Source organism: Rhinopithecus roxellana, chromosome 6, assembly GCF_007565055.1.
Source record: "Rhinopithecus roxellana isolate Shanxi Qingling chromosome 6, ASM756505v1, whole genome shotgun sequence".
Taxonomy (NCBI): Eukaryota; Metazoa; Chordata; class Mammalia; order Primates; family Cercopithecidae; genus Rhinopithecus; species Rhinopithecus roxellana.
This window is the reverse complement of record NC_044554.1, coordinates 49,959,816-49,982,612: the sequence shown is the minus strand read 5'-3', so window position 1 is coordinate 49,982,612 and position 22,797 is coordinate 49,959,816. Positions and strand designations below refer to the sequence as shown.

The 22,797-nt window shown below is 46.8% G+C and overlaps 1 protein-coding gene across 1 annotated transcript; it reads right to left on the bottom strand.

The window, feature by feature from the left end:
• Positions 1-223: 223 nt before the first annotated feature.
• Positions 224-21,986, bottom strand: KEL (Kell metallo-endopeptidase (Kell blood group)). Its single transcript, XM_030932744.1, has 18 exons — positions 21,875-21,986; positions 21,019-21,160; positions 20,587-20,763; positions 17,633-17,757; positions 17,157-17,303; positions 13,807-13,869; positions 13,526-13,714; positions 13,150-13,298; positions 11,856-11,985; positions 5,332-5,442; positions 3,752-3,850; positions 3,418-3,495; positions 2,880-2,980; positions 2,583-2,693; positions 2,373-2,440; positions 1,989-2,158; positions 1,547-1,642; positions 224-522 (listed from the first exon to the last, which is right to left on the bottom strand). The coding sequence occupies exons 1-18, from the start codon at positions 21,875-21,877 to the stop codon at positions 361-363; spliced, it is 2,121 nt and encodes a 706-aa protein (XP_030788604.1). The 5' UTR covers positions 21,878-21,986; the 3' UTR covers positions 224-360.
• Positions 21,987-22,797: the final 811 nt, after the last annotated feature.

Genomic DNA, 22,797 nt, shown 5'->3' with positions numbered 1-22,797 from the left:
TAATCCAAGCCCTTCTCGTCTTTAGCTAGACTGCTTTATTCTCCAATCTTTGGTCCACTGGGTGGTCTTCAAACCCACCAGTTCACTAATTGTTGATTTTTTCCTTTTCTTGTGTCCACGAAATATTTTTGGCATTTCTCCCTCTTATCTTTTCTGACTTCAGGGTATTTTTCTCCCATATAGTTACTGACTTCTAGGCATAGAACATAGCAGGAACAAGTCATTAAGAGAAAAGCAGAAGCCAAGTGCCAGCTTTTATTTTGGAACAGAAGTGGAAAGGAAATCTTGCTCTGATTCCGTGGATGTGACCAGGGAGGTGTTGGTCGATATTTCTGTGCTGTGGAATCTTCGGTAACCAAGTTACCAGAGCTGGCAGCGGCTGGAGGGGTTCAAGAGGGTACCACGTGCACAGCGGAAATATCTGGCAAAGGCTGGGGTGCTGCTGAGGGCCCCGTGGACTCGGAGGTGTGGAGGGCTGTGAGTGTCATAAGATTCCTGGGGGCTGGGCTCCCTACACATCACCTGAGCAGGAAGAGAGGTCATTGAAGGAGGAGGGTCCGCAAGACAAGGCTAACCTAGTGACAAGGGGTGATCAGGGACAGCAGACAAAGAGGGGAACAGGGGATCAAGTGCTCCAAGGGCCACATGGAGCATTTGAAATGTATAGTTCATTTAATCTGGTGATAGTAGTCCAGGAGGAGGGCCTGGGCTGTATAATGATACCATTTATCAGTGACCGAGAGGCGGGGTCTAGCACAGGAGCTCTGGGGTGAAGTCTAATCTAAGTGTGTTGAAGACCTGGCACCTGAGTCTGTTGAGGGAACACAAGGTGTTTAAGGAGGTGATGTCAAGTGGCCACCACACCTAAGATCAGGCGTCTGAAGAGGAATGTGGCATACAGTCAGCCTGTCGCAGGCTTTTTTTTTTTTTTTTTTTTTTTTTTGAGACTGAGTCTTGCTCTATCGCTCAGCCTGGAGTGCAGTGGCAGGATCTTGGCTCACTGCAACCTCTGCCTCCCAGGTTCAAGTGATTCTCGTGCTTCAGTCTCCCGAGTAGCTGGGATTACAGGCTCCCGCCACCACGCCCAGCTAAGTTTTGTATTTTTTGTAGAGACAGGGTTTCACCATGTTGGCCAGGCTGGTCTTGAAATGCTGATCTCAAGTGATCCACCCGCCACGGCCTCCCAAAGTGCCAGGATTACAGGCATGAGCCACTGCACCCAGCCACAGGCTTATTTTTAAGGCATCTGTATTTTGGGGGTATGAGAGGAGAAAAAAGTTGGTCTCCTCTCCTGGAGGAACCTGGGAATAGAGTTTTTTCCACCTTTAGAGTTGTGGAGGTGCTGAATTAGGTAGAAGAAACTGTAGTCATCTGAGGGGTGATTCCAAGGGGTAGGGAGGGATGAGAAAAGATGATAGTGAGGCATCTGCAGCAGAGGGTTTGGGGTATTTGGCGGAGTGTCCAAGGAGGGGAGTTCCATGAGCTTCAGTAATAAGGCGTTCAAACTGACGTAAAGCAAGCTGTGGCAGGAGGTGGCAGTACCTACCTGGGCATAGCTTCGAAAGAAGATCTGCTGGGGGCTGAGGTCCAGGCTGGGCAGGATGGTCTCCCCATGGTGCCGTAACAGCCTCTTGCTGTATGCCTGGGTAGGGGTGGGAGGAGAAGGGCCTTCAGGCTCTAGACCTGTGGCCATTTGAAAGTCCCTCCACACAGTACCCAAAACCCATGGCCCTTGCTCACTGGCTCTGCACTGACAAGTTGATCTGAGCCAGAAGAAAGAGTAATTCCCAGAAGACCTATAGATGTCCTAAAGACAGAGGATCTCTGGGGTAGGAGGGGGATCCCCAGGTTGCCGTCTGTTCAGGGGGGATGTGAAGGGCAGAGAGCCATGCAACTGTACTTACATCAGGAATGGTGGCAGGAAAACTTGAGCACATGTTTTCTAGTCTGCCAGTACACATAAATTGTGGCCCTTGACACTTGCATACCTGTAGCGCAATGGCTAGCCCCCCCACGTCTGCAGCGTTCTCCAAGAATGTGAGGGAGTCATTGAAGGAGGTTCCGCTGGGTAATGGAAAGGCAGCATAATGGCGTTTCAGGCACACGAGACCTTCCTGGAGGGCATGGGTGTCACAGGCTGGGCACCCCCCAGGCAGCACTGTTGAAAACAGGGAAAGAGAACATAGGGTTGGTGCTGCCGAGGTGAAGATGTGGGTGATACCACAAAATGACCCAGCTCCCAGGAGCGTGGCAAAGTTCCCAGGACTGCCCCACCTCAAACCTTAAATAACCTCCCTTTCCCCTCCAGGCCCCCCTGTGGCCTTCCCTTAGGTTCCCTATAATCCCTCCTCCCAGTAGCCCCTGTTACCCACAGAGCTGGTAGAAGATGTGCAACAGCTCGTGGGCCATGATGCTGCCAGCAGCGCCAAAGTTCACAGCTCTAGGGAGACAAGGGCTTGTTTGACCCCCAGAATCTCTTGGCATTTTTGACTCCAATTCTCCAACTGTAAGTCCCATTCATTATAACACCTGTCGGCCCCTCTTGGGAAACTCCCTACCTACCCTCACAGAGTGACCCATACCTGGGGTAGCCAGGGTGGAAGAACGGGGGTTGGAGGAGTCCAGCTGGAAAGACTACCACATGGTCAGATATTGAATAGTAAGCATTGACCTCCCAAGGGGACACCTTCCACCTGTGGGAAGAGCACAAGTGAACTCCAGCCCCCACCACGTATTGCCCTGCCACCCTGAGACATACGCAGTCCCTCCCAACTACCGTTACTATTCATGCTGCCTGCCCTGAGCCCTGGCTTCCTTTCCCACGAATCGTGGATGGATCTCTCCCGGATGGAGTGCCTGTGTCTCCCCTGCACTCATACCTGTGTTGGGGGCAAGGCTGCAAGAAGCTCTGGACAATTCTAGCTTGGAGGGACCGGACACAGCTCAGGACAGACTGCAGGAAGTTTGGTCCAAGTTGTATCTGGGGAAGAGGCAGGAGGTGACTTGGGCACACAGAGACTTCTACAGATGCATGCTGACATACACCAATGGGACCATTTGACCCAAAACAGGCAAGCCCTGACACACAGGCATCCAGGGATTAGGAGACAGCAACCCAGTGGCATCACCGCACAGCACACAGAGGCTTTACACAGATCAGCACACAGATGAACACGCCCAGACAAGTCACAGGATGCATGCATGTGTGTGGGGACATGCATTGGGACCTGAAAAGATTCTATTCTTCTGCCAACAAGACCTAGTGTGGATATTCCCCCATCGACCCCAGCCAGCACCATGGCAAGGACAGGGCTGAGTCACCCAGGGAAAACTGAGTGTCCAGCAAAGACTCAGGATGGTCAGAGAAGTGAGGAGAAGTCAAGGACTGAGAAGGAGCTAGAAAACACAGGGACCCACATCTCTGTATTCTTGTCGGGCCAGCTCTGGCTTCAGGGCCCATACTGAAGCCCCCATCTCCACCTGCAGTTGAGCAACCTGGAGAGAGACACAGAAGGGGGTAGGAACACTCTTCGAGTCTACCAGAGTGAATTTCTCCCACTCGTTGCTCTGTCCCATTGTTGCCTCCCAAGCCTCTCACATTGTTGCCAGTGTGTGTATGCAGCCCAGTGGCTGCCCTACTTAGCTTGTGCCTGGGGGGCCCTTTGGCACTTGCTTCCAGTCCCCATCTCGCTTGGTCCAATACTCCATTCCCCGCACAGGCTCCCATACCAGCCAAGACACCTGACCTGACCTTCTCCTGGGCCATGTTCTGGGTCTCCTCATTCATCCAGGGAAGCTTTCTGAGGTGAGTGATGAGGGCATCCCGGATCGCAGTGTATAATTCCATGGCCTGTGGGAGTGAGGTCCGGGGACAGGGGGACAGGATCAGAAGAGGCCTCAGCCTGGAAAAGACCCTTGGAAAAGACCTTGGCCCCAAGGAGCTGCCTGGGCTGGAGCTGTTGCTTGAGCAGCAGCTCAACTAAAGCAACTAAAGGATCTGTGGAGAAAGGAAGCAGTGCCAAGCCCACAAAGGGAAGGTGGGGCCTGGCCATCCGTGAGGGCCATCAGGGAGATATAGTTCCTTTCCACGGGATATAGTAGCCTAATGCGGGAGAAAGACAGTGTCCTTACTCCTGGGGGCAGGAACACCTCCCAGCAAGCAGAGGGAGGAGAGGGCTGTCGTTTTCTCCTCTGGCTCAGGGCCCTTGTCTTCACACCATCTTTTTTAGTGTCCACTCCCTCTCCTCATCCTCCTGAGCTCTTCAGCTCAGTCCCCCACAAGTCTCCCCAGCTTCACAACCTGAGTGTGTACTCATTGCTTCCCCAGCCACCAGCCACCTCAAGTAAATCCTTTCTTGGAGGGAAATGAAAGGCAATATCAAGAGGCTGGGCTCTGGCATCAGAATGCCTGAGTTCAAACCCTGTCTCTGCTTTTCGGTAACTGTGTGACCTTGGGCAAGTCACTTAACCTCTCTTTGCTTCAGTTCCCTCTTGCATAAAATCAGGATAATAACAGGAACTAAATGACATAGTTCATGCAAAGTGCTTGAAGGAGTCCCAGGCCTGTGGTAGGTACTCAGAAAGTACTCAGTGGTGATTTATTTGACTTATTTGCCCTCTTCAAGATTATGTCATCCATTCTGACGTCATGTCATGTGTTGTTAAAAAAAATCTTAGATATAACAGGGAGGAGCCTTAGAGATGATAGTGTTCAATTTTCCTTTTTTTTTAGTTGTTGTTGTTGTTTTGTCTTTGTTTTTGTTTTTGAGATGGAGTTTCACTCTTGTCACCCAGGCTGGAGTGCAATGGCGTGATCTCGGCTCACCGCAACATCCGCCTCCTGGGTTCAAGCAATTCTCCTGCCTCAGCCTCCCGAGTAGCTGGGATTACAGGCATGCACCACCACACCCAGCTAATTTTGTATTTTTAGTAGAGATGGGGTTCTCCATGTTGGTCATGCTGGTCTCGAACTCCTGACCTCAGGTAATCCACCCACTTCAGCCTCCCAAAGTGCTCGGATTACAGGCATGAGCCACCGCGCCTGGCTCGGTTTTCTCATTTGATGGTTGAAGAAACACAAGACCAGGAAAGTTGGGTGATTTGTCCAAGTGAGAGCATGTCATGGAGACTCCGTGGCCTAAAGCTGAACTGTTTCCACCCCAGGGATGGAGCAGGCCTTTGGGTTCCATCTCTCAGTGGCCCTTCTCTCTCTGACTGCCTGATTCCCCAATCACATACACCACTGAGAAAGTCAAAGTTAATAGAATGAGGGAAGGCTGGGTTGGGTGGGAAGGGGTGGAGGGATGTGGGCTGGGAAGAGCTCTCACATACAGCACTTCGGGTGCTCAGGTCAAAGGCCTCACGAACAAACAAAGCCGCCAGCGTGGGCTCGAAGAACGTGCCTGTCTCCTCCACGCACTTCATCCATCGCGGGCGGGCGGGCTATGGAGACAAAGCTGGAATGAGTGGCTCCTGTTCAGGGCTCTTTCCTCATCTGTCTCCCCAGTCTTCACTAGATCTTCATTCCCAGAGGGTGCTCTTTTGACTGGACTTTCTGGGATTCATCTCAGTTTACTACCCCTTAGGGTGACGCACATCACCACTCAGTACAAAATAAGCACATCTTCCTCAGAGCTGGTCTCATGAGCCTGGCTGAGCAAATCCTTCATGTTATTACCTATTGAATTTGACAGCAAGGCCTCTAGGAGGCATCATTCTAGGGGACCAAGAGGCTCCTGGGAAGAAGATGAGAACCCAAACCTCATACCTCGGCGATCTGATGTTCCCCCTGTTCCCCCCCACCCCTCCCAACCACTCTACTCCGGGGTCCCAGCAATGATTCCCATCCTCCATGCTTCTTTGCTCAAAACGGAGATTGCAGATGGAAATTCTGTTCTACCACCATCACCCTTATCCTCTCTCCAGGTGGGCATGGTGTATTATACTGTAGCATCTTATAAAGAAGAAAATTATCAGAGTAGAACTGGGTTTTAGATGCCATATTGTTTGCTAGGAAAAGAGGACACAAGACAAGACTCATTGTATAAATTCATGGAGCTGGAAGACTTCCAGCCAAGTCAGAGAGGAGAGAATAGAACAGGAAGGTGGAGGGCTTTCACTGCAGAGGCAGGAGGCCATGGACAAACACCCAAGAAGGCAGTGCCAGCTGAGGACCTCGAGAATGAGAAACATAAGAGACAGACGCTGAGAAGGTCTTGGCGGTGGGCTTGAATGGCTTTGAAAACTTGACCAAAGTGTAAACCCAGAGATGACACAGGGTAAATGGAGACACACACTCAGGGAAACCAGGGGCAGGAGGAGGTAACTGGCCTGAGGGAAAGCTGAGCTGGAACTGATAAATACCAGCTAATATGCTAATTTGGGTTAGGCAAGATGAAGCCTCAAAACTTTATTCCTGTGATTCTTTTACTTCCCAAAGACCTGTCCACAGGGAAGGTAGGAAGGGTGCCACTAATACTCTCTCTGCAGGAGCTAGGCTGGTCCTGGGAATGGAGGGGGTTTATGTGCATCCCACTAGAGGAAACAGACCAAAGAGGCCAGTCTGGTAGTCACTGAAGAAGAAACTCCTGAACCCACCAGTTAAAGAGGTTATCATTTTGGAGGTTGCTGCAGACCTGGCTGCCCACATCTGTATTCTGTTGCACCTTGAGGTCTGCTAACCTTGTCTATTTTTATTTTTATTTTGTAACAGAGTCTCACTCTGTGACCCAGGCTGGAGAACAGTGGTGCGATCTCGGCTTACTGCAATCTTCACCTCCTGGGTTCAAGGGAGTCTTCTGCTTCAGTCTCCCAAGTAGCTGGGATTACAGGTGGCTACCACCAGAGATGGAGTTTTGCCATGTTGGCCAGGCTGGTCTCAAACTCCTGGGCTCAAGTGATCCACCTGCCTTGGCCTCCCAAAGTGCTGGGATTACAGGGATGAGCCGCCGCACCTGGCCAACCTTGTCTCTGATAAAGAGAAGAGGCTCAGATTCTTCTCATGCTGCATGAGTTGGAGCTCTGAAACAACAGGAACTAAAAGGAAATCCGGGTCTGAAAGCAATTATAGGGCCAAGTTGAGAATCTGCCAGCCACATTCTGCTGGACAAGCTTGGCTCCAGGAATACCTCTTATCAGACAGTTGCTACACCTGGAGCAGCAACCAGCATCAGCAGAGAGCTCACTTGAGCTTGGAAGTGTGGATCTGCCTACCCTTCTCACCCCTCCTGTTCTTGATTTGTTTCCTGATGCCCTTTGCTGGAGCCTGATCATTTCTCCAACAGGCTTTGCCATGGGACCTGACTGCTGGAGAATACAATCGCCACTGCAGACCACTGCTACAGCTGTCTCTCAAGATGTGGAATGGTAGTGTATACCACATTGACTGCAAAGGGAGAGTTACAGAGAGAGAGAAGGAGAGAAATAGAATTATAGAAAAAAGTCTCCAAAATATAAACCATAGAAGAAATATTTCAAACCTAAGGTAATGAAACTCAGTGGACTAATTTTAGGGCACCAAAAAAAAAAAAGTTGCACATATAACCTCAGAACCACAAATACTATTTGAGAAATGATAGAAATCAGGACAAATTCTATGAGTTCGGAGGGAAGCAAAAATTTGACCAATCTTCTATACAATGAAAGGAAATTTTAGGGATTACAGGCCAACCAGAAATCTTTAATGTTCATTTCTAAGCAAAATTGTAGAACAAATCGTTAGATAGTTTTTGAACACTTGGAAAATAATGTGTAACTACTAAGGGCTATGATAGGATCACTGAAGAAAAATAATGCCAAAATAATAAAAATTCCTCTGGCTAAAAGTCTTGTGTAACTGAGGCATATGAAAGACCAGAAGCCGCAAACTCCAATAGGGGCCATGTAGAGGCATAACAGAGAACAGCAGTGCAACATCAGAGCCACAGGGCCTGGTGGGGCTACAGAGAGCGCACCCAGCCCCGAGCTGCGCCATGTAGCGACAGTCAGTTGTCGCCACAGGAGAAGGCTAGCCTAGTGTTTCCCAAGCTTCACAGACGTGCACGCGCGCGCGCACACACACACACACGCTGGAAACCTGGCGCGCGCGTGCACACACACAGGCTGGAAACCTGGCGCGCGCGCGCGCACACACACACACACACACACACGCTGGAAACCTGGCGCGCGCGTGCATACACACAGGCTGGAAACCTGGCGCGCGCGCGCGCGCACACACACACACACACACACACACACACACACACAGGGTGGAAACCTGAATGCTAGCATGCCATATCTTAATTTTTGAATGTTGGTGATTAATTCAAAGTTTGCAAAAGATTCTACAGGCTAACAAAACCCATCTATAGATGAAATACATCCTCAAGCACCACGACCATCCTACCACTGAATAGAGTATTAGCACTTACTAAGTTTGAGTTATTAACTTAAACCCCTGTGATTCAGTAATACCAGTTGTCAAAATGAAAACAATATCTAGTCTACCTTCCTCACAAGTTTGGGGATCAGGTGAAATAATACCTTTCAAGTACTCTAAGGCACTACCCCACTCTGTTGGCATTATCTTGATTTAGCCATTCTTGGAAAACACAGATTGAGTCCTAGTGAATTAGATAGAGAAACTGATGTTGAATGATAGTGCAATTTGAGTGGAGTCTCATCTGGCCAAATCATAAGTAAACATCAATGGTGAACGATTTCAAGTTAACTTGACCTCCCCTGACATTCCTACTAAGAATCCTAACTACCACTCACTTAGCATTTCCTTTCCTCATTTCCTGTTTTGCTTTCCTTCATAATACAACCTAACATATTTTATTATTTTATTAGTTTGTTTATTGCCTTTCTTCCTTCACCAGGATATGCGATGAAGGCAGGGTTATTTATTTGTCTGTTTTGTTCATTGCTGCATTCCAAGTGCCTGGAGAAGTACCTGAAGTACACTAGGTTCTCAACAAATGTTTGTTACAAAAACTAATGCATAAATCTATAGCTAGGTCTTCAATAACCTGACCCGATGCCCTTCTCCCTTCAGGATCTTAGCAGTAATCTGGATGAAGATGCACTGAATAAAATTGCAAATGATCCAAAGCTGGAAGACCTGAATAAATTGAGATGTTGGGCTGAATATAAATCATTCACATTTAATCATTACAAATGTGAAGCTCTGCTTTTACTTCTCAAAAGCCACCTTCCCAAGTTTCATAAAAGAAAACCTGACTTAACAGGCATTTTCATTGACTATAACTCTATTCAAAACTAATCATCCAAAGATGGTCCAATAATGAGATTTAGAAATCTTCTGTATAAGGGCACTATAGACTATAATTCATTCAAAAGAATATGATCAGAAGTCGGTAATTAATGGCCACTGAATCAAACCAAACATTTTGATCATACCAAGGCCAAACTCTAGGTCATGTCTTTGATTCCATTCTTCCTCTCACATCACTCATCATCACGACATCCCATTGCTAACCTTAAAATATGTTCTTTTAAAATACAAATGAGATAAATCCCTCTGCATGTCTCTATTTCATACAGAGAGAAGCAAAAGTCCTTCAGTGACCTACCAGACCTTGTATGGTTCTCTCCTTCCTGCTCTGATTCCCTCCCCACTATTGTCCTAGTCACTCTGATCCAGGTGCCCTGGCTTCCTTGCTGATTCTCAAACACCCGGAGCACGCTCCAGGGGCATCAGTGGACACAGCCTGCCATGCAAGCCTAGTCTTCTCCTCTCAGCCGGAGCCACCAGGAGGATCCTTCACTCTGCACCAAGTTTTAGCCAGACTACCTCCTGCCCTATCCCAATGAGATGATACCCCTTTCTTCACCAGAAAACTTCTTCCTCTCTCTAAACTTTTTGTCAGTTCCACCTCCTGCACAGAGATCCCATTGATCCTTCAAATGCTCCCTGATCTCTCCCTCTCGGGAACTCCAAGAATATCTGCTGTCTAAATCAGGATCCCCATATCTGCTGTCTAAATCAGGATCCCCTGCGAACACAGCCATACCTATCCATTTACTTAGTGTACAGCTGTTTTTGCACTGCAGGGACAGAGTTGAGCAGTTGTAACACCAACCATTTATGGATCACAAAGTCAATATTTACTGTCTTGCCCTTTATAAAAAAGTTTTCTAACCTTTGTTTGTAGCATCTACTTATTTCTCAATCTTATACAGGGTGTGGTTAAAAACATGACTTTATGAACCAAAACATCTGTTTTGGAGTCTGTTCATTTACTTGTGAGCTGTGTGGTCTTGGGAAAGTTTCTTGACCTTTCTAAGCCTATTTTTGCATCTGAGAAACAGGGATTAAAAACCTCCAAGTGTTTCTGGAAGATATAAACGAAATAACCTGTCCTAAGTGCTAACAGACAATGACTACTCTATGTATATCAGCTATTATCATTAAGTGTCATCTTTTATACTATTGTCTCAGAAAGGGGAAGTGGCTTCCCCAAGGTCACACAACTATTTGTTGGCAGAGATTAATTCAGCTTTTAAGCCCAAGGACAATTATGTGTCCTAATGGAAAAGATAATGGCTTCAGGACATCTAAGCCTTCTGCATTCTTTAAGCCTGAGCCTCAACATTAGCACTCTTACAACCTCCAAGAAGTGCCATGAGGCTATGGTGCTGGCGTTTATAGGTAGCTGTTTTTGGGATTTTGTAGCAACCCCAATTAAGATAACTTGGGGCTCTGGTCTGCTTCATCTGAATCAAGAGAAAAGCTGGGCAGAAGCTTCTTGACGACTCTCCAACCCAAGTGATACTCCTCAGGAAGACTGCTTTTTTAGCACAATGAGCAAACAACACAGACCCTGGAGCCAGGCTGCCAGGGTTCAAATCCTCACTCCACTGACTTACTGTCATAACTGAGCAACTTCCTTAACTTTCCTGCCTCTGTTTCCTCATCTTTAAAACAGGAACAAAATGGCACCCATGGTACCTCATGGAATTGTAAAGATTAAATCAGCTAATAGATCTAAAGGCTTTCAAAGAGTGTCTAGTGCATCATTAGCTCTTGATAAGCAATAACTACATTCCAGTCCCAGTGAATGTCTTTTCCTTCTCTGAATTCCACAGCAATTTTAGGTTGCCAAAGCAGAGAGTTTCTCCAAGGCAGGGAAATGGCCCACAAATTACTAAGAAAAAAAAAATCCAGTGATTTTTAAGACTAAACTGAGGCCTTCACTGAGGTTGGGACATATCCAATGTACTAGACTCTTCTGCTAGCTTTTGGATATATCCAACTTGGGATTTCAAGATTCTCAGCAAAGGAGCATCTCTGCATCTTATGTAATAAGTAGACTCTGGTGAGTGAAGTGCATTTTCTACCCAGGCCCCTCCTCAGCTATATCCACATCTGTGCCACAAAGCCTACATGTGGCCCAATGGATCCCACTGGATATCAGAGATAAACTCTTTGTGAAGCATGTTTGAACATAAAATCAACTAGACATTAAGGAAGGCCACTGCTTAACATCTCTCTCATCCTAATAAATCGTAAGCTCTAAGTCCAAGTTATCCTGAGCAAACAGTATAAGCGTAATGACAAAGAAAGGGCAGTCCTTGATAATTTCAGAGTTTTATATTTGAGCTCAAACACCCAATAAGAAGCCAGAGAGGTAATCAGGCTGGGAGATGTGTGCCTGAAGGTCTGGCACATGGTATCTTGGTTTTCAAGTTAAATTTTGTCTGGACAACTTGCCTGCTTCTGTGGAAAGCCAAGACATGGAGGGGCATCTACCATCATGGCCCCCTCCCTGAGAGACAGATGCCAACATTTACCCCTCAAAAGAGTAGATACTCCTTTCGAGTATCTGGGCAAATACACCCGCTCCTCTCCTCACCGTGGGTGGTTGCTCTGTCAGTTCCCGCAGTTTCTGGCTGAGCTTTCTGCGTGCCTTCTGGAATTGACTGTCTAGGGCTGGAGAAAGGGTCCCCACCAGCCCTAAGATCATGTGGCTCTGCAGAAAGTCCCTATGGAGACAAAAGAGACCCACACATATACCCCAGGAATCTGGGGATGCCTCAAGAAGAGCCTCCCCTTGTATAAGTCACCTTGATCCTCCAGAAGGCAGACCCTTCTCCTCTGTATTAATAACTGTTTTAACATGCACCCAAGTCAAAAAGAGCTTTTCGTGGTATAGGTTGGGGTAGGATCTAGCTCCTTAGTAAAAAAAAAAAAACTAGATGAAGAAGCAACCTTCAAAGTCACAGGGAAAGAAAGTTCTGGGCTAGATGGCATCTGGACTCATGTCATGAAACAGATTCTACTTCCACAGTCAAAGTATCTCAGGTTGTCCTCAGATGTATCTCACAAGCAGAAGTAAGCTGGTCTCTGTGACTCCTCTCTGCTCCACCAGCAATGCTCCTGCCAGGACTGCATTGCACCCTTATGTAAGCCGGCTCACTCCCATGTGAACGGGCAGCTACCTCCCTCAAAAAGAATTTCTAGATGCTGCTGCCACCATGAAGAAGGCCCTTAGGCCCAAGCCCTTGGAAGAAATCTACTGCTTTCAGGTGGTAGCCACCCAGGGATCAGGGGAGGCAGAGACCCTAACAAAGAGCCACTCTCTCATGTCCCCAACCCCAACACCCCCTTGACTTCCTGATACTAGCAGAAATGCTCTTAGACATTGTTTCCCATAAGAGCTCCAGAATCCTCACACCACACCTGAGGAATGGCCCCTCCTCTTACTTTCTTCCCCTAAGTACCCCCAGCCTTCACCATCTTCATCTCCTCATCTCATGTGCCTCCTCCTCCAGCCCACAGTCCTCAGCTGCTAAAAAGACATACATGCACTCAACTGTCCTCTGTATCTGGGTCTTCCAGCATCTTCTACAGCTCAGAGGCTCTTGACTGGCTGGTGTTCTACTCTCAGCAGACACTGTGTCTTGGCTGACCCTCCATTCTTCATGTCGTGTGTATCCTCCCTTACTCGTGCTCCCAAGACACATCCCCCCATCCTCTCTGTGCCACCCACCCCATGCTTCTCTGCCACCACAGGTAGCAAGTTCCTCTTATCTTCCTGGGAGGCCCTTACCAGCCTGCCTTCCCCAAGGTTTCCTCTGCCCCCAAGATCTATGGTGCACAGGCTCTTCTCCATTTCCATGATCTCCCCAATCCCACCTGGGGCGAACCTCTGCTTTAGCAGCATCTCCTCCACCAGTTGTGACATGTTTTTCAAATATTCCACGTCATGGACCACGAGGGACTGAGAGGGGCTCAGGGACATCGGTGTGAATGTTGCTTGCAAGCAGGACAACCAGTCGATGGCAGGGGCAATTTCCTTAGAGGAGGGACACAAAGCTGAGGGGGAGAAGGAAAAGAGAAGGAAGGGGAAAGGGCTTCCCCTTGGGTGTGAGAAAAAGAAGAAAAGAGGCTAATTGGAGGAGGAGATGGAGCCAGAGACAGAATGAAAAGGAATTAAGGGCACTAGGAGGAAGAAGGAAATGAAGTAATGTTTGGGAGGAAGGTTCCCGTGCCCACAGTCTTCTGGCCCCCAGTTCCAGGCACCTTGAGCTGGTCGATAGTGACCATCTGAAAGAGCTTGCCCTGTGCCCGCCGCTGCTCCAGGGGCCTCAGAAACTGGAACAGCCGTGAAGTGATGGAGATGGACAAGGAAGCGTGTTCTTGCACCTTGTTTGGGTCTCCTCCCAGCAAGGTTCCCAGCTGATTTAAGTAGGTCAGGTATTCCCGAAAGATCTGGAGGAAGGAAATGTCAGTCACAGGTGCCAGACGTGCCTACCTTTCTCCTGGCCTCAGAGGGAAGGGTCTTTGTCCATGTGCCATCTTACCTGGGCATAGGTCTTCTGTTCCTGATCTTGCTTGAGGGGAACATCAAACTCTGGCTGGTCTATCTGGACACAAGAGAGACTGGAGAGAAGCGGGGAGCATGGCAGATGGAGAGGGCAGGCGTGGGGAGTTGGGGAACATACCATGGGAGACAGCCTTGGGAGACGGACATAAAGATTGGACAGAAGAGAAACAAGAGTACAAAGAAAGGAAGAGATTGGGGTTGAGGGGCATGAGAAGAAGAGTCCAGATGTGAGAATGGGAAGAGATGGTGAGTATTACAACCAATGTGGGTGTGCCAAGCAAGGCAGAAGCATAATAATCAGCATCCTAAAAGGAGCTATTCTTTGTCTCAGGAACAAGACCAGGGTGAGTGAGGTGAGGAACTTGTCCCAGGTACAAAATCTAAGACGCACCAAAAACTCAGTAATCAAACTGCAACCTAACTTAGGAGTATATTCTTGCAATAGGTAGCTCCATCTCAGCCAGCCATAGCAGCTGATCTTCAGGCAACCATAGGCTGTCAAGTGATCAGACCATGCCCATTAAAGACAATTGCTAAGCTGTAACCAATCAAGTTGTTTCTGGGTGTCACTTCCTCTTTCTGTAAATACTGCCTGCCTACATTGTTGGGTGGAGCTCTCTGAACCTCTACTGCTTCAGGATGCTTTCCAATTCACAAATCAATCTTTGCTCAAATAAACTCTTTTTAAAAAAACTCAGTAATCAAGATGAATACTTAATTATCATTTTAAAAAATCAAAATTACTACCAAAAATGTATGATAAATAAATTCTCAAAACTTTGCTTATCATGGATTTTTTTCCCCCAAAAAAATACTTTTAGTCAATTTTGAAAAGAATCATGTTGTGTTCAAGAAAAGTCCTCAGTGTATTTTTGATTCATTTTGAAAAGAAAAATCATTAGTATTTTCAAAATGATTCACATAGAATTTTGTTCCATTTTGGGTAAAAAAGCATAATCTTTTGTCAAAAAATTCATAATGAAGAAAAGTTTGATATTTTGGTTCATCGTGTATTGTTGCATTGATTTTGATTTTTTAGGAATGTGTATTAAAATACTGTTTATTGTGATACTGAGGTTTGGGGACCTTCTTAAATTAGCACCCCAGGAAAGCACCATGTATATTTCACCTTAGTCTGGCCCTGATGAATCCTTGATTCTATTCTGAAGATCTTTGCTTCTACCTTTTCCCTTTTCTTCTCCAATTTCAATATCCCACTCTTATCTTGAGCCATATACTTTTCCTTTTGTCTGGAAAAAAACTTTCACTTGACCCTTTTGCTACATTGTATGTCCACAGGTCAAGGAACAAAAAAGCATCTATGCCCACAGTTTCCACTTTCTTACCTTCCTCCTAAGCTCCGTACAGTCTGTGTCCACTGCCATAACTGTTTGGAAAGTATCTTCAGGTATCCAAGGGTGTCTTCTCATTCCTTGTTCTCTGAGCTGACCCCTCCTTCCTGAAGCTCCTTTCCTTTGTGGCCCACCACACTGGTCTAGCTCCCATCTCTCCAACTGTACTCACTTTTCCCTGGCTCCCTTCTGCCCTCAGTCTTTGGAGTTCTTCTTCTGTAGTCCATCCTTCCTACCTGCTTTTAACCCAAAAGACTATCTAGGCTCACACTGATGATAACCACCCTCCTCCCATTCACACTAAATCAAAACAATGGGATCATTGTGTAATCCCCCACTTTCTTTATTTATATCCAATCAGTCACCAAATCCTCTAGAAACAGCATGGACTATCATTACTTTGGTGAAGTTGCCTAAATCCTTGTGCCTGGCTCTTCCTTTCCATTTTTACCTCTATCTCAGGGCCTCAAAAAATGCTCATTTAGTTTCCTCGACAACCCCAGACTGACATTCAAAACTGCTGACTATGCATAGCCATCAAAATATTTGCTCTATGCACAATTGTCCTAACAGTTGGATGGCCTCAGTAGCTCTTTTTTTTTTTTTTTTTTTTTTTCTATTATGTCAAATGTTTCACCTCTGCCTGACTTCTTAGAAACAATCAGGCTCAACCTTATGTCTTCAGTCTCACTTTTACCTCCCACTGCACCCCACCCTGCCTCCCAAATCCTCAGTTAATAGACCAGCCTCCTCACTGACCCCACAGAGGAATCACATCATTCCAGGTCCTCCCCCTGGCTCAGGATTTCCAACACCCCATAGCTTCACCTCCACTTGTGTGAATTAACCATGTTTCAAGGTTGGCTTAGCTCACCTTCTCTCATTCTCTCCTCTCTGAGCCTCTCCTTAACCAGATCTTAACTGGCCCCCAAAGGCTACATCAGTTAAACTCCTGAGCACACTGTTTAGAACTAAATTTTAGAACACCTCATAATGATAATCAATTCTTTTGTACTTATCCTGTAGTAATTTTGTGGCTCTTTTGACAGTAGGGTCCAAATATACAGATAGCATTACATTAACCACAATAGTGACAGCTCCATGTTTTTATTTAGTTACTCTCTCAACAAATACCTGGCAAAAGCCTCTAGCTGCCTGGCCCTGTGCTAGGTCCTAAGGAACAAAGGCAAATAAAGCATGGTCCTTTTCTAAGGAGGCTCACAATGTTCAACACAGAGTGATAAATGCTGAGAGCATGAGGAAATGAGAAGAGCGAGAAAAAGGCTTCATCTAACTCATAACCAGGGTGTCGGTGAAGACTTCCTGGAAGAGATAATAAAGCCAACATTTGAAAAACATGTAAGTTTTCCAGGTTCAGTGTGGGGGATGGTTGCAGGCACAGGGAGCAGCATAGGCAAAGAACTGAGAAATATTCCTGGAAGTAGCAGTGAGTCAGCATGGCTTGGGGGTAAGGGAAAGAAGGAATGTACAGGAGATAAGGCTGGAGAAGTGTGTAGGGGTCAGATCACAAGGTGCTTGCAAAGCTTTACTAAAGATTAGGGACTAGATTCTGATGACCTGGCAAGCCACTGGGTCACTGACAAGCATTTAAATACAGACAGTAGTGTAGTTAGCCCTTGGTTTAGAAAAGTTCCCTCTAGTAAAAATAAAGAGTAAATAAAATGAGAGCAAGCCTAGAGATAGGACTAGTTAAGGGGCTCTGAGATTAATCCAGATTAACAGTAAGAAAGACCAGGCCTACTTCTGTCTTCCCAGCACTGGCTCTGCTGCTCCATTTCCCACCCCCAGCTAATGTCCCTGACTTTCATATCAATAATTTTCCCTTAAGGTTGGGTTGTTTCCTATATCACACAGGTGTCCTCTCTTCCCAACCTGCAACCTTCCTCTAAGGGATGATTGACTAGAGATGGAGCCAGGCCAGGTCCAACTGTATCTTTGCCAGTGCATCCCTCACCTGGATGACTGGTGTGTGTGGAGAGGCAGGATGAGGTCCCAGGTAGGCTCTGAAGAAAGGGAAATGGCCATACTGACTCATGAGAAGTCTCAGCGTTCGGTTAAAGTTTAAGGAAGTCCAGTTACCAGAGATGCGCCAGCCTCCAAGCTTTAAAGGAGAGAGAAGAGGCTGAGCATAGGATCTGTGGAGTCCATCCCTCATTGTCTTGGTCGTCTCTTACACAGCTGCTACCGCCTGACCTCTGCCCTGGGCGCCTTGATTCCTCTAGGGCGCCATATCTGTCCTTTTTTATCTGCCTTCTCCCAAGGTCCTGATAGTTTCACAGGGCATAACCATTTCCATCTCCATCTCCCTCCCAGAACTTGGGGGGCCCTAGGAAGAAGACCCACCCTCTAGGAAAAAAAATGGCAGCCCTAAGCATGCATTGGTGCCATATATTATGTGTCCAGAAAAGTTAGTATCCCAGCTTTTCTCACCTCCTCAATAACTTGTCTGAGGGGACCAGTCCCTGCAGCTTCAATGGCACGTGTATCCATGCAGGAGTTGTAGAACTGGAAAGCTTTTTCCTCCCCAGAGCCTGGGTGCCAGGAATTCTGGGCCTCTAGAAAGGAAGCATGGGAGTGAGGACTAAACTCTGATTTTATTTTTATCTTGCCCAAATTCCTATCAAAGGGGTCTGAGCAGTCATGCCCTATATCATAAGTTCTCATCAGATGGGTTTTATTTAACCCCATGTAACATGATTTACTTTCTAACCTGATTCTGGCATAACATTACGAGACAAGGAAGAAAATAAAAATATTTTACCCCAAAACATGTTTCTTTGCCATATTTTGAAATGACCCTACAAAGCTGTTCTTTGTGGAGGAAAATTTGCATCTATAAAGACTCTCTATTAGCTATTAACATATCTCTGTTAACATAGCTAGATCTTTTGATTAACTAAGATCCGAACAGGAAACACTTATCACCTATTGTCTCTAAGGGCAGCCACTATAAGACTTCGAAAGAACTTTGGTCTCCACAATCTTTATCTTACCCTGAATATTTCCTTTCTATCTATCCCAGATCTTTAGACAAACTCAACCAACTGTTAACCCGGAAATGTTTAAATTCACCCATAACCTGTAAGCCACCCCCACCCCTTTGAGTTGTTCCACCTTTCTGGACCAAACCAACGTATTTCTTTTTTTTTTTTTTTTTTTTTTTTTTTTTTTTGAGGCGGAGTCTCGCTCTGTCGCCCGGACTGGAGTGCAGTGGCCCGATCTCAGCTCACTGCAAGCTCCGCCTCCCGGGTTTGCGCCATTCTCCCGCCTCAGCCTCCCGAGTAGCTGGGACTACAGGCGCCCGCCACCTCGCCCGGCTAGTTTTTGTATTTTTAGTAGAGACGGGGTTTCACTGTGTTAGCCAGGATGGTCTCGATCTCCTGACCTCGTGATCCGCCCGTCTCGGCCTCCCAAAGTGCTGGGATTACAGGCTTGAGCCACCGCGCCCGGCCAAACCAACGTATTTCTTAAAAGTATTTGATTGATGTCTCGTGCCTCTCTAAAATGTATAAAACCAAGCTGTGCCCCGGCCACCTTGGGCACATGTTCTCAGGATCTCCTGAGGGCTATATCACAGGCCATGGTCACTCATATTTGGCTCAAAATAAATATTTTCAAATATTTTACAGAGTTTGACTCTTTGTGTTGGCAGGATAATTAAAGGAGTGGCAACTGGTATAGAGGCAAAGAGGGAGGGTTGGAGACAGGGAGCTTACAGGAAAGAAAGACTCCCACAGAAGATGGAAGGAGGGGGAGGAATAGAGATGAGGAAAATAAGAAGGATGAGAGCACTGCCCAGTTTGGGATGGATCAACTTGATGAAATGATGAAAGCAGGGAAAGAGAATGAGGAGAAGAAGACAATATGGAAAATAAAAGAAATGTGGGAAAGAAATCAAGAAGGAAAAGACAGGGAAGAAAAGAGAAAGGTAGCAATAAGTGGGATATGGGCAAAGGATAAAAGAGAGAAATGAAAGACAGGAAAGAAAGAAATGACTGAAGAAATTAGACAAATTCAGGGAACTAGAGAACTTTAAGGAATTGGAGAGAAGAAAACTCATAAGGAAAGGTTTAGCAAAGAGAAGAAACAGGAGAGGACTCTCCTAGTCCAGACTTCTCATCCATTGATCCCAGGAAACAAACAAACACACTATAATCAAATGCAAGTCTCTCTGAATCATCCACCCTCTAATATCTAACACTCTTTCCACCCTCAGTCCCCCTGAAATCTATTCATCCATCCCATTGTAGGCAATAGAATTTATCCTGAGCATATTTTTTCTTTTTATCTCTGAGCCTTCCCTGAAAGTATCCATCTACCCAAAGAGAGTCCACCTCCCACTCTTTCCCCATCAAAAAAGGAGGGCAGAGGGGTGCATTATTTTTCCCAGATTCTAACTGATAGTGTCAACACATTCTTTAGGCTCCCTTGCACTGGAAACGCATGCCTATCTTACATGTTCTTATTCCCAAATCCTCACCATCCACCAACTTCCTGGGAAGCACTTCCAACCTCCTACACAGTTACAGTTCATCCTTCTGGTTTTCCTCTCAGTCCTGGCAGTTTTCCTCTCCAGCCCCCATCTGCAGGAACTTTACTTCCACTGCCAATTAACTCAGCTTTCCTATTCTTCCAACATATCCTTAGTACTTACCCACCTTTTCTCTTATGCACAGTGATGAAGCCCTCTCTCACTTCTCACCCCACCGTCCTATCCCTTTCATTCCACCATCATCCATCATCTCCAGTCATCCATCTCTATCATCCCACTTGTTCCAGGTCAACTTGCTTGCCATGGTCCAAAGTTTCAAAGGAGAAGCAAGAAGCAAGAGATCATTTTGAGAGAGGGGAGCTCTGGCATGGTGAGAGGGAGAGGATAACGTTGAAAAGGAGGCATTGGGAGACTAGAGGTTTCGGAGGTTAGAGAATAAGAGTGACAGACAAGAGAATTGGAATGCGGGAGGAGCTGAGGAGATGCTTGTGGAGGAAGGCACCATGCATAGGATAGAAACTGAACATTTGGAGGAAGCAACAAAGATGGAGCTTGCTAAAAGGGACAAGTTGGAGAGAATGGAGTAATTATGAATACATGGAGAAGCAAAGAAGATGGAAATTAGATAAAGAAAAAAATGCAGAGAGGGACCAAGAGAAATGGAAGAAGGATACCCAAGGTAAGGCAATAGGAAACAGTGAGAGAGGAGCAAATCCAGGCAGCTCCCGCCATCCTACCTCTTTTACTCCCACATCATCTCCAATCATCCATCCATATAATCCCACCTGGGATGGCACAAACCAGGTGTTCCACAACTACGTAGGGTTTGGAGTAGTCATGGTCATTCTAGGCACCCACTTGCACAGAGCATCTTCCACCCTGCTTTCCTCACCCAGTATTCTCCGAAGTCGGTTTTTGTTCTTTGTGGCAAGCTCCTGAAAAGAATTATTGGTCCCTTTGATCCTTCCACAGGCAAAGCCAAAGAAGTCAGTGCAGGGGGCCACACTTGTGTTCCCAGAGGCCAGGTAATGATCCCGGAGATCCAAACACACAGGTGTCTCACAGGGGCCTGCGGGGAAAAGCTCAGAGCTGGGAAAGAAGAGGCAAAAAGACCAGGGCTCTCCCAAGGGGCTAGGCAAAGAACATCAGGTGAGTAACTAAGAGGGGAGCTGATGAAAAAGAAATGGTTAGGATGCAGGGAGGAAGAAGAACCATGGGGACCCCAAGGGTCAGGGAGGGCAGAAGCCCCAGGAGCAGGGACTGGGCCCAGATGCCAGGGCTGGGGGAGGGCTGACTAGGTTAGGGTGTCTGGGATCTTGCTTACCAGGGCCACAGTTCTGGAAGATGTAGAACAAAAGCACAGAAAAACAAAGGAGCAGGCCCAAAACCTGGATAGCTGTCAGCAACCGCCTGGCCACTGCCCATGGCCTGCTCCCTTCCACGGGCAGCCTCTCTTCTGGAGTGCTCTGTGGAAGGAACCAAGAGGTGAAAGATACAAGGTGGAGGGGGTTGAGAGACAGGGATGGGAAGAAGAGGAGGAGAGGGGAGAGAGAATGCATCTGTTAGTGCTATAGTCACTTTATACAGAAACAATTATCCCAATTCTTCCTAAACCCAGTCCTACTTTAACTCCTGGGAGATGAGAAAACAAGGAATGTCAACTGTTTTGGGTGAGGATGAAGCAGACAGTTAGGGGATGAATGTTTGTGGGATTTTAGAGCCCAGAGTGACAACATCAGTGTATTCCAGCCCTAGGAGAGAAGGCCACATACTTCTTGGCTCCAGAGAGTCCCCATTCCACCTGCCTGGCTGGGTTCCCTCGGCTCTTCCTCACTTTGGTCCCCACCTTCCTGAAGTGAGTGGAGGGAGAAGGAGGAGAGAGAAGCTGGTGCAGGAAACCATGCATTGAAGAGAGTTTTCTCAGGCCATTTTGTTACCCTCGCTGCCTGCCCTGCCCCCACACACATATTTTTATCTCAGGGCAGTCTTCCCAGATGGGCTTCAGAATGAACCTGTCCCCTGAATGTGCCATTTGTCACTTCCTCTCCCATTACCTCCCTCTCTCTCCCCGTTTCTACTCTGTAAGCCTCAGGTTCCCTCCCCTCCAGTGGGGGCAGGACATTTGCACACAGCCATCCTCACTCCCCACCCAAGGCCTCTGACTCCAAAAGGGGACTTACCATCTGTCTATCCTCTATGGCTCCAGAATCCTTCCTGGTTCCACTCTAGGTGCTGATTCGAAGGACTGGGGTCCAGGAAATGGTCCCCCTTCTTGCCCTCACCCCAGTTCCTTGATCTTGGAGAAGGGACACTTCTCTTGCTCTTTCCCCTTGTCCCCAGACACACAGGACTGGCCTCTGGGTGGAGCCTGCTTATCACTGGGGGGCACCCAGGTTTCTCCTCCCCCTTTATCTCAGCTTCTCAGGGGAGAAGAGGGAGGGAGTCCTCACTCCCCGAGCAATCTTGCCCTTGGTCTGCTCCTCTTGTCTTGCACTGTGACTCTGCCCATGAAGTTCCTTTATTTCTAAAATATTCTTCCTTCTCTCCTTTCTTCTCTATAAAAAAATATGAGGCACAGTAAAATTTTAAAGAGTTTATTTAAGAAGCAATTCATGAATTGGGGAGCACCAGACCGACAAAAGTTTAGTGTTGCGATGACAAAGTGTCAGAGGCAAGCATTTACTGGGAAGTTATAGAAGCAAAATAAAACATTATTTGATTGGTTTGCAGTTACATAATTGCCTTTTTTAAGTAACTTTTTGGAAAGTCCCTAGTCACATGATCATATGTTAGTTGACTACTTATCATTGGCTGGGGTTAAATTTTTATTTCTGTCATAAGCATTTATCAGAAATTGACCCAAGTAAAGTTTCACTTATGTTTGTAGTTTTAGCAAGAATATGGCTATTTTTAAGGTCTTTGGCTTTGTCTGCCTGGGAATTTTTCAGGCCCAGTCTCCATTTTAGTTTTGTTTTCACACCTCTCTGACTGGCTTTTCTGGGATTCATCAATCCCCAGGTCAAATGCCACCTTTCCCAGGAGACCTCCCAGCTCCATGCCCGTTCACACTGTTCCCAAGCATGCTTAATTGTTTCTTTTGGTG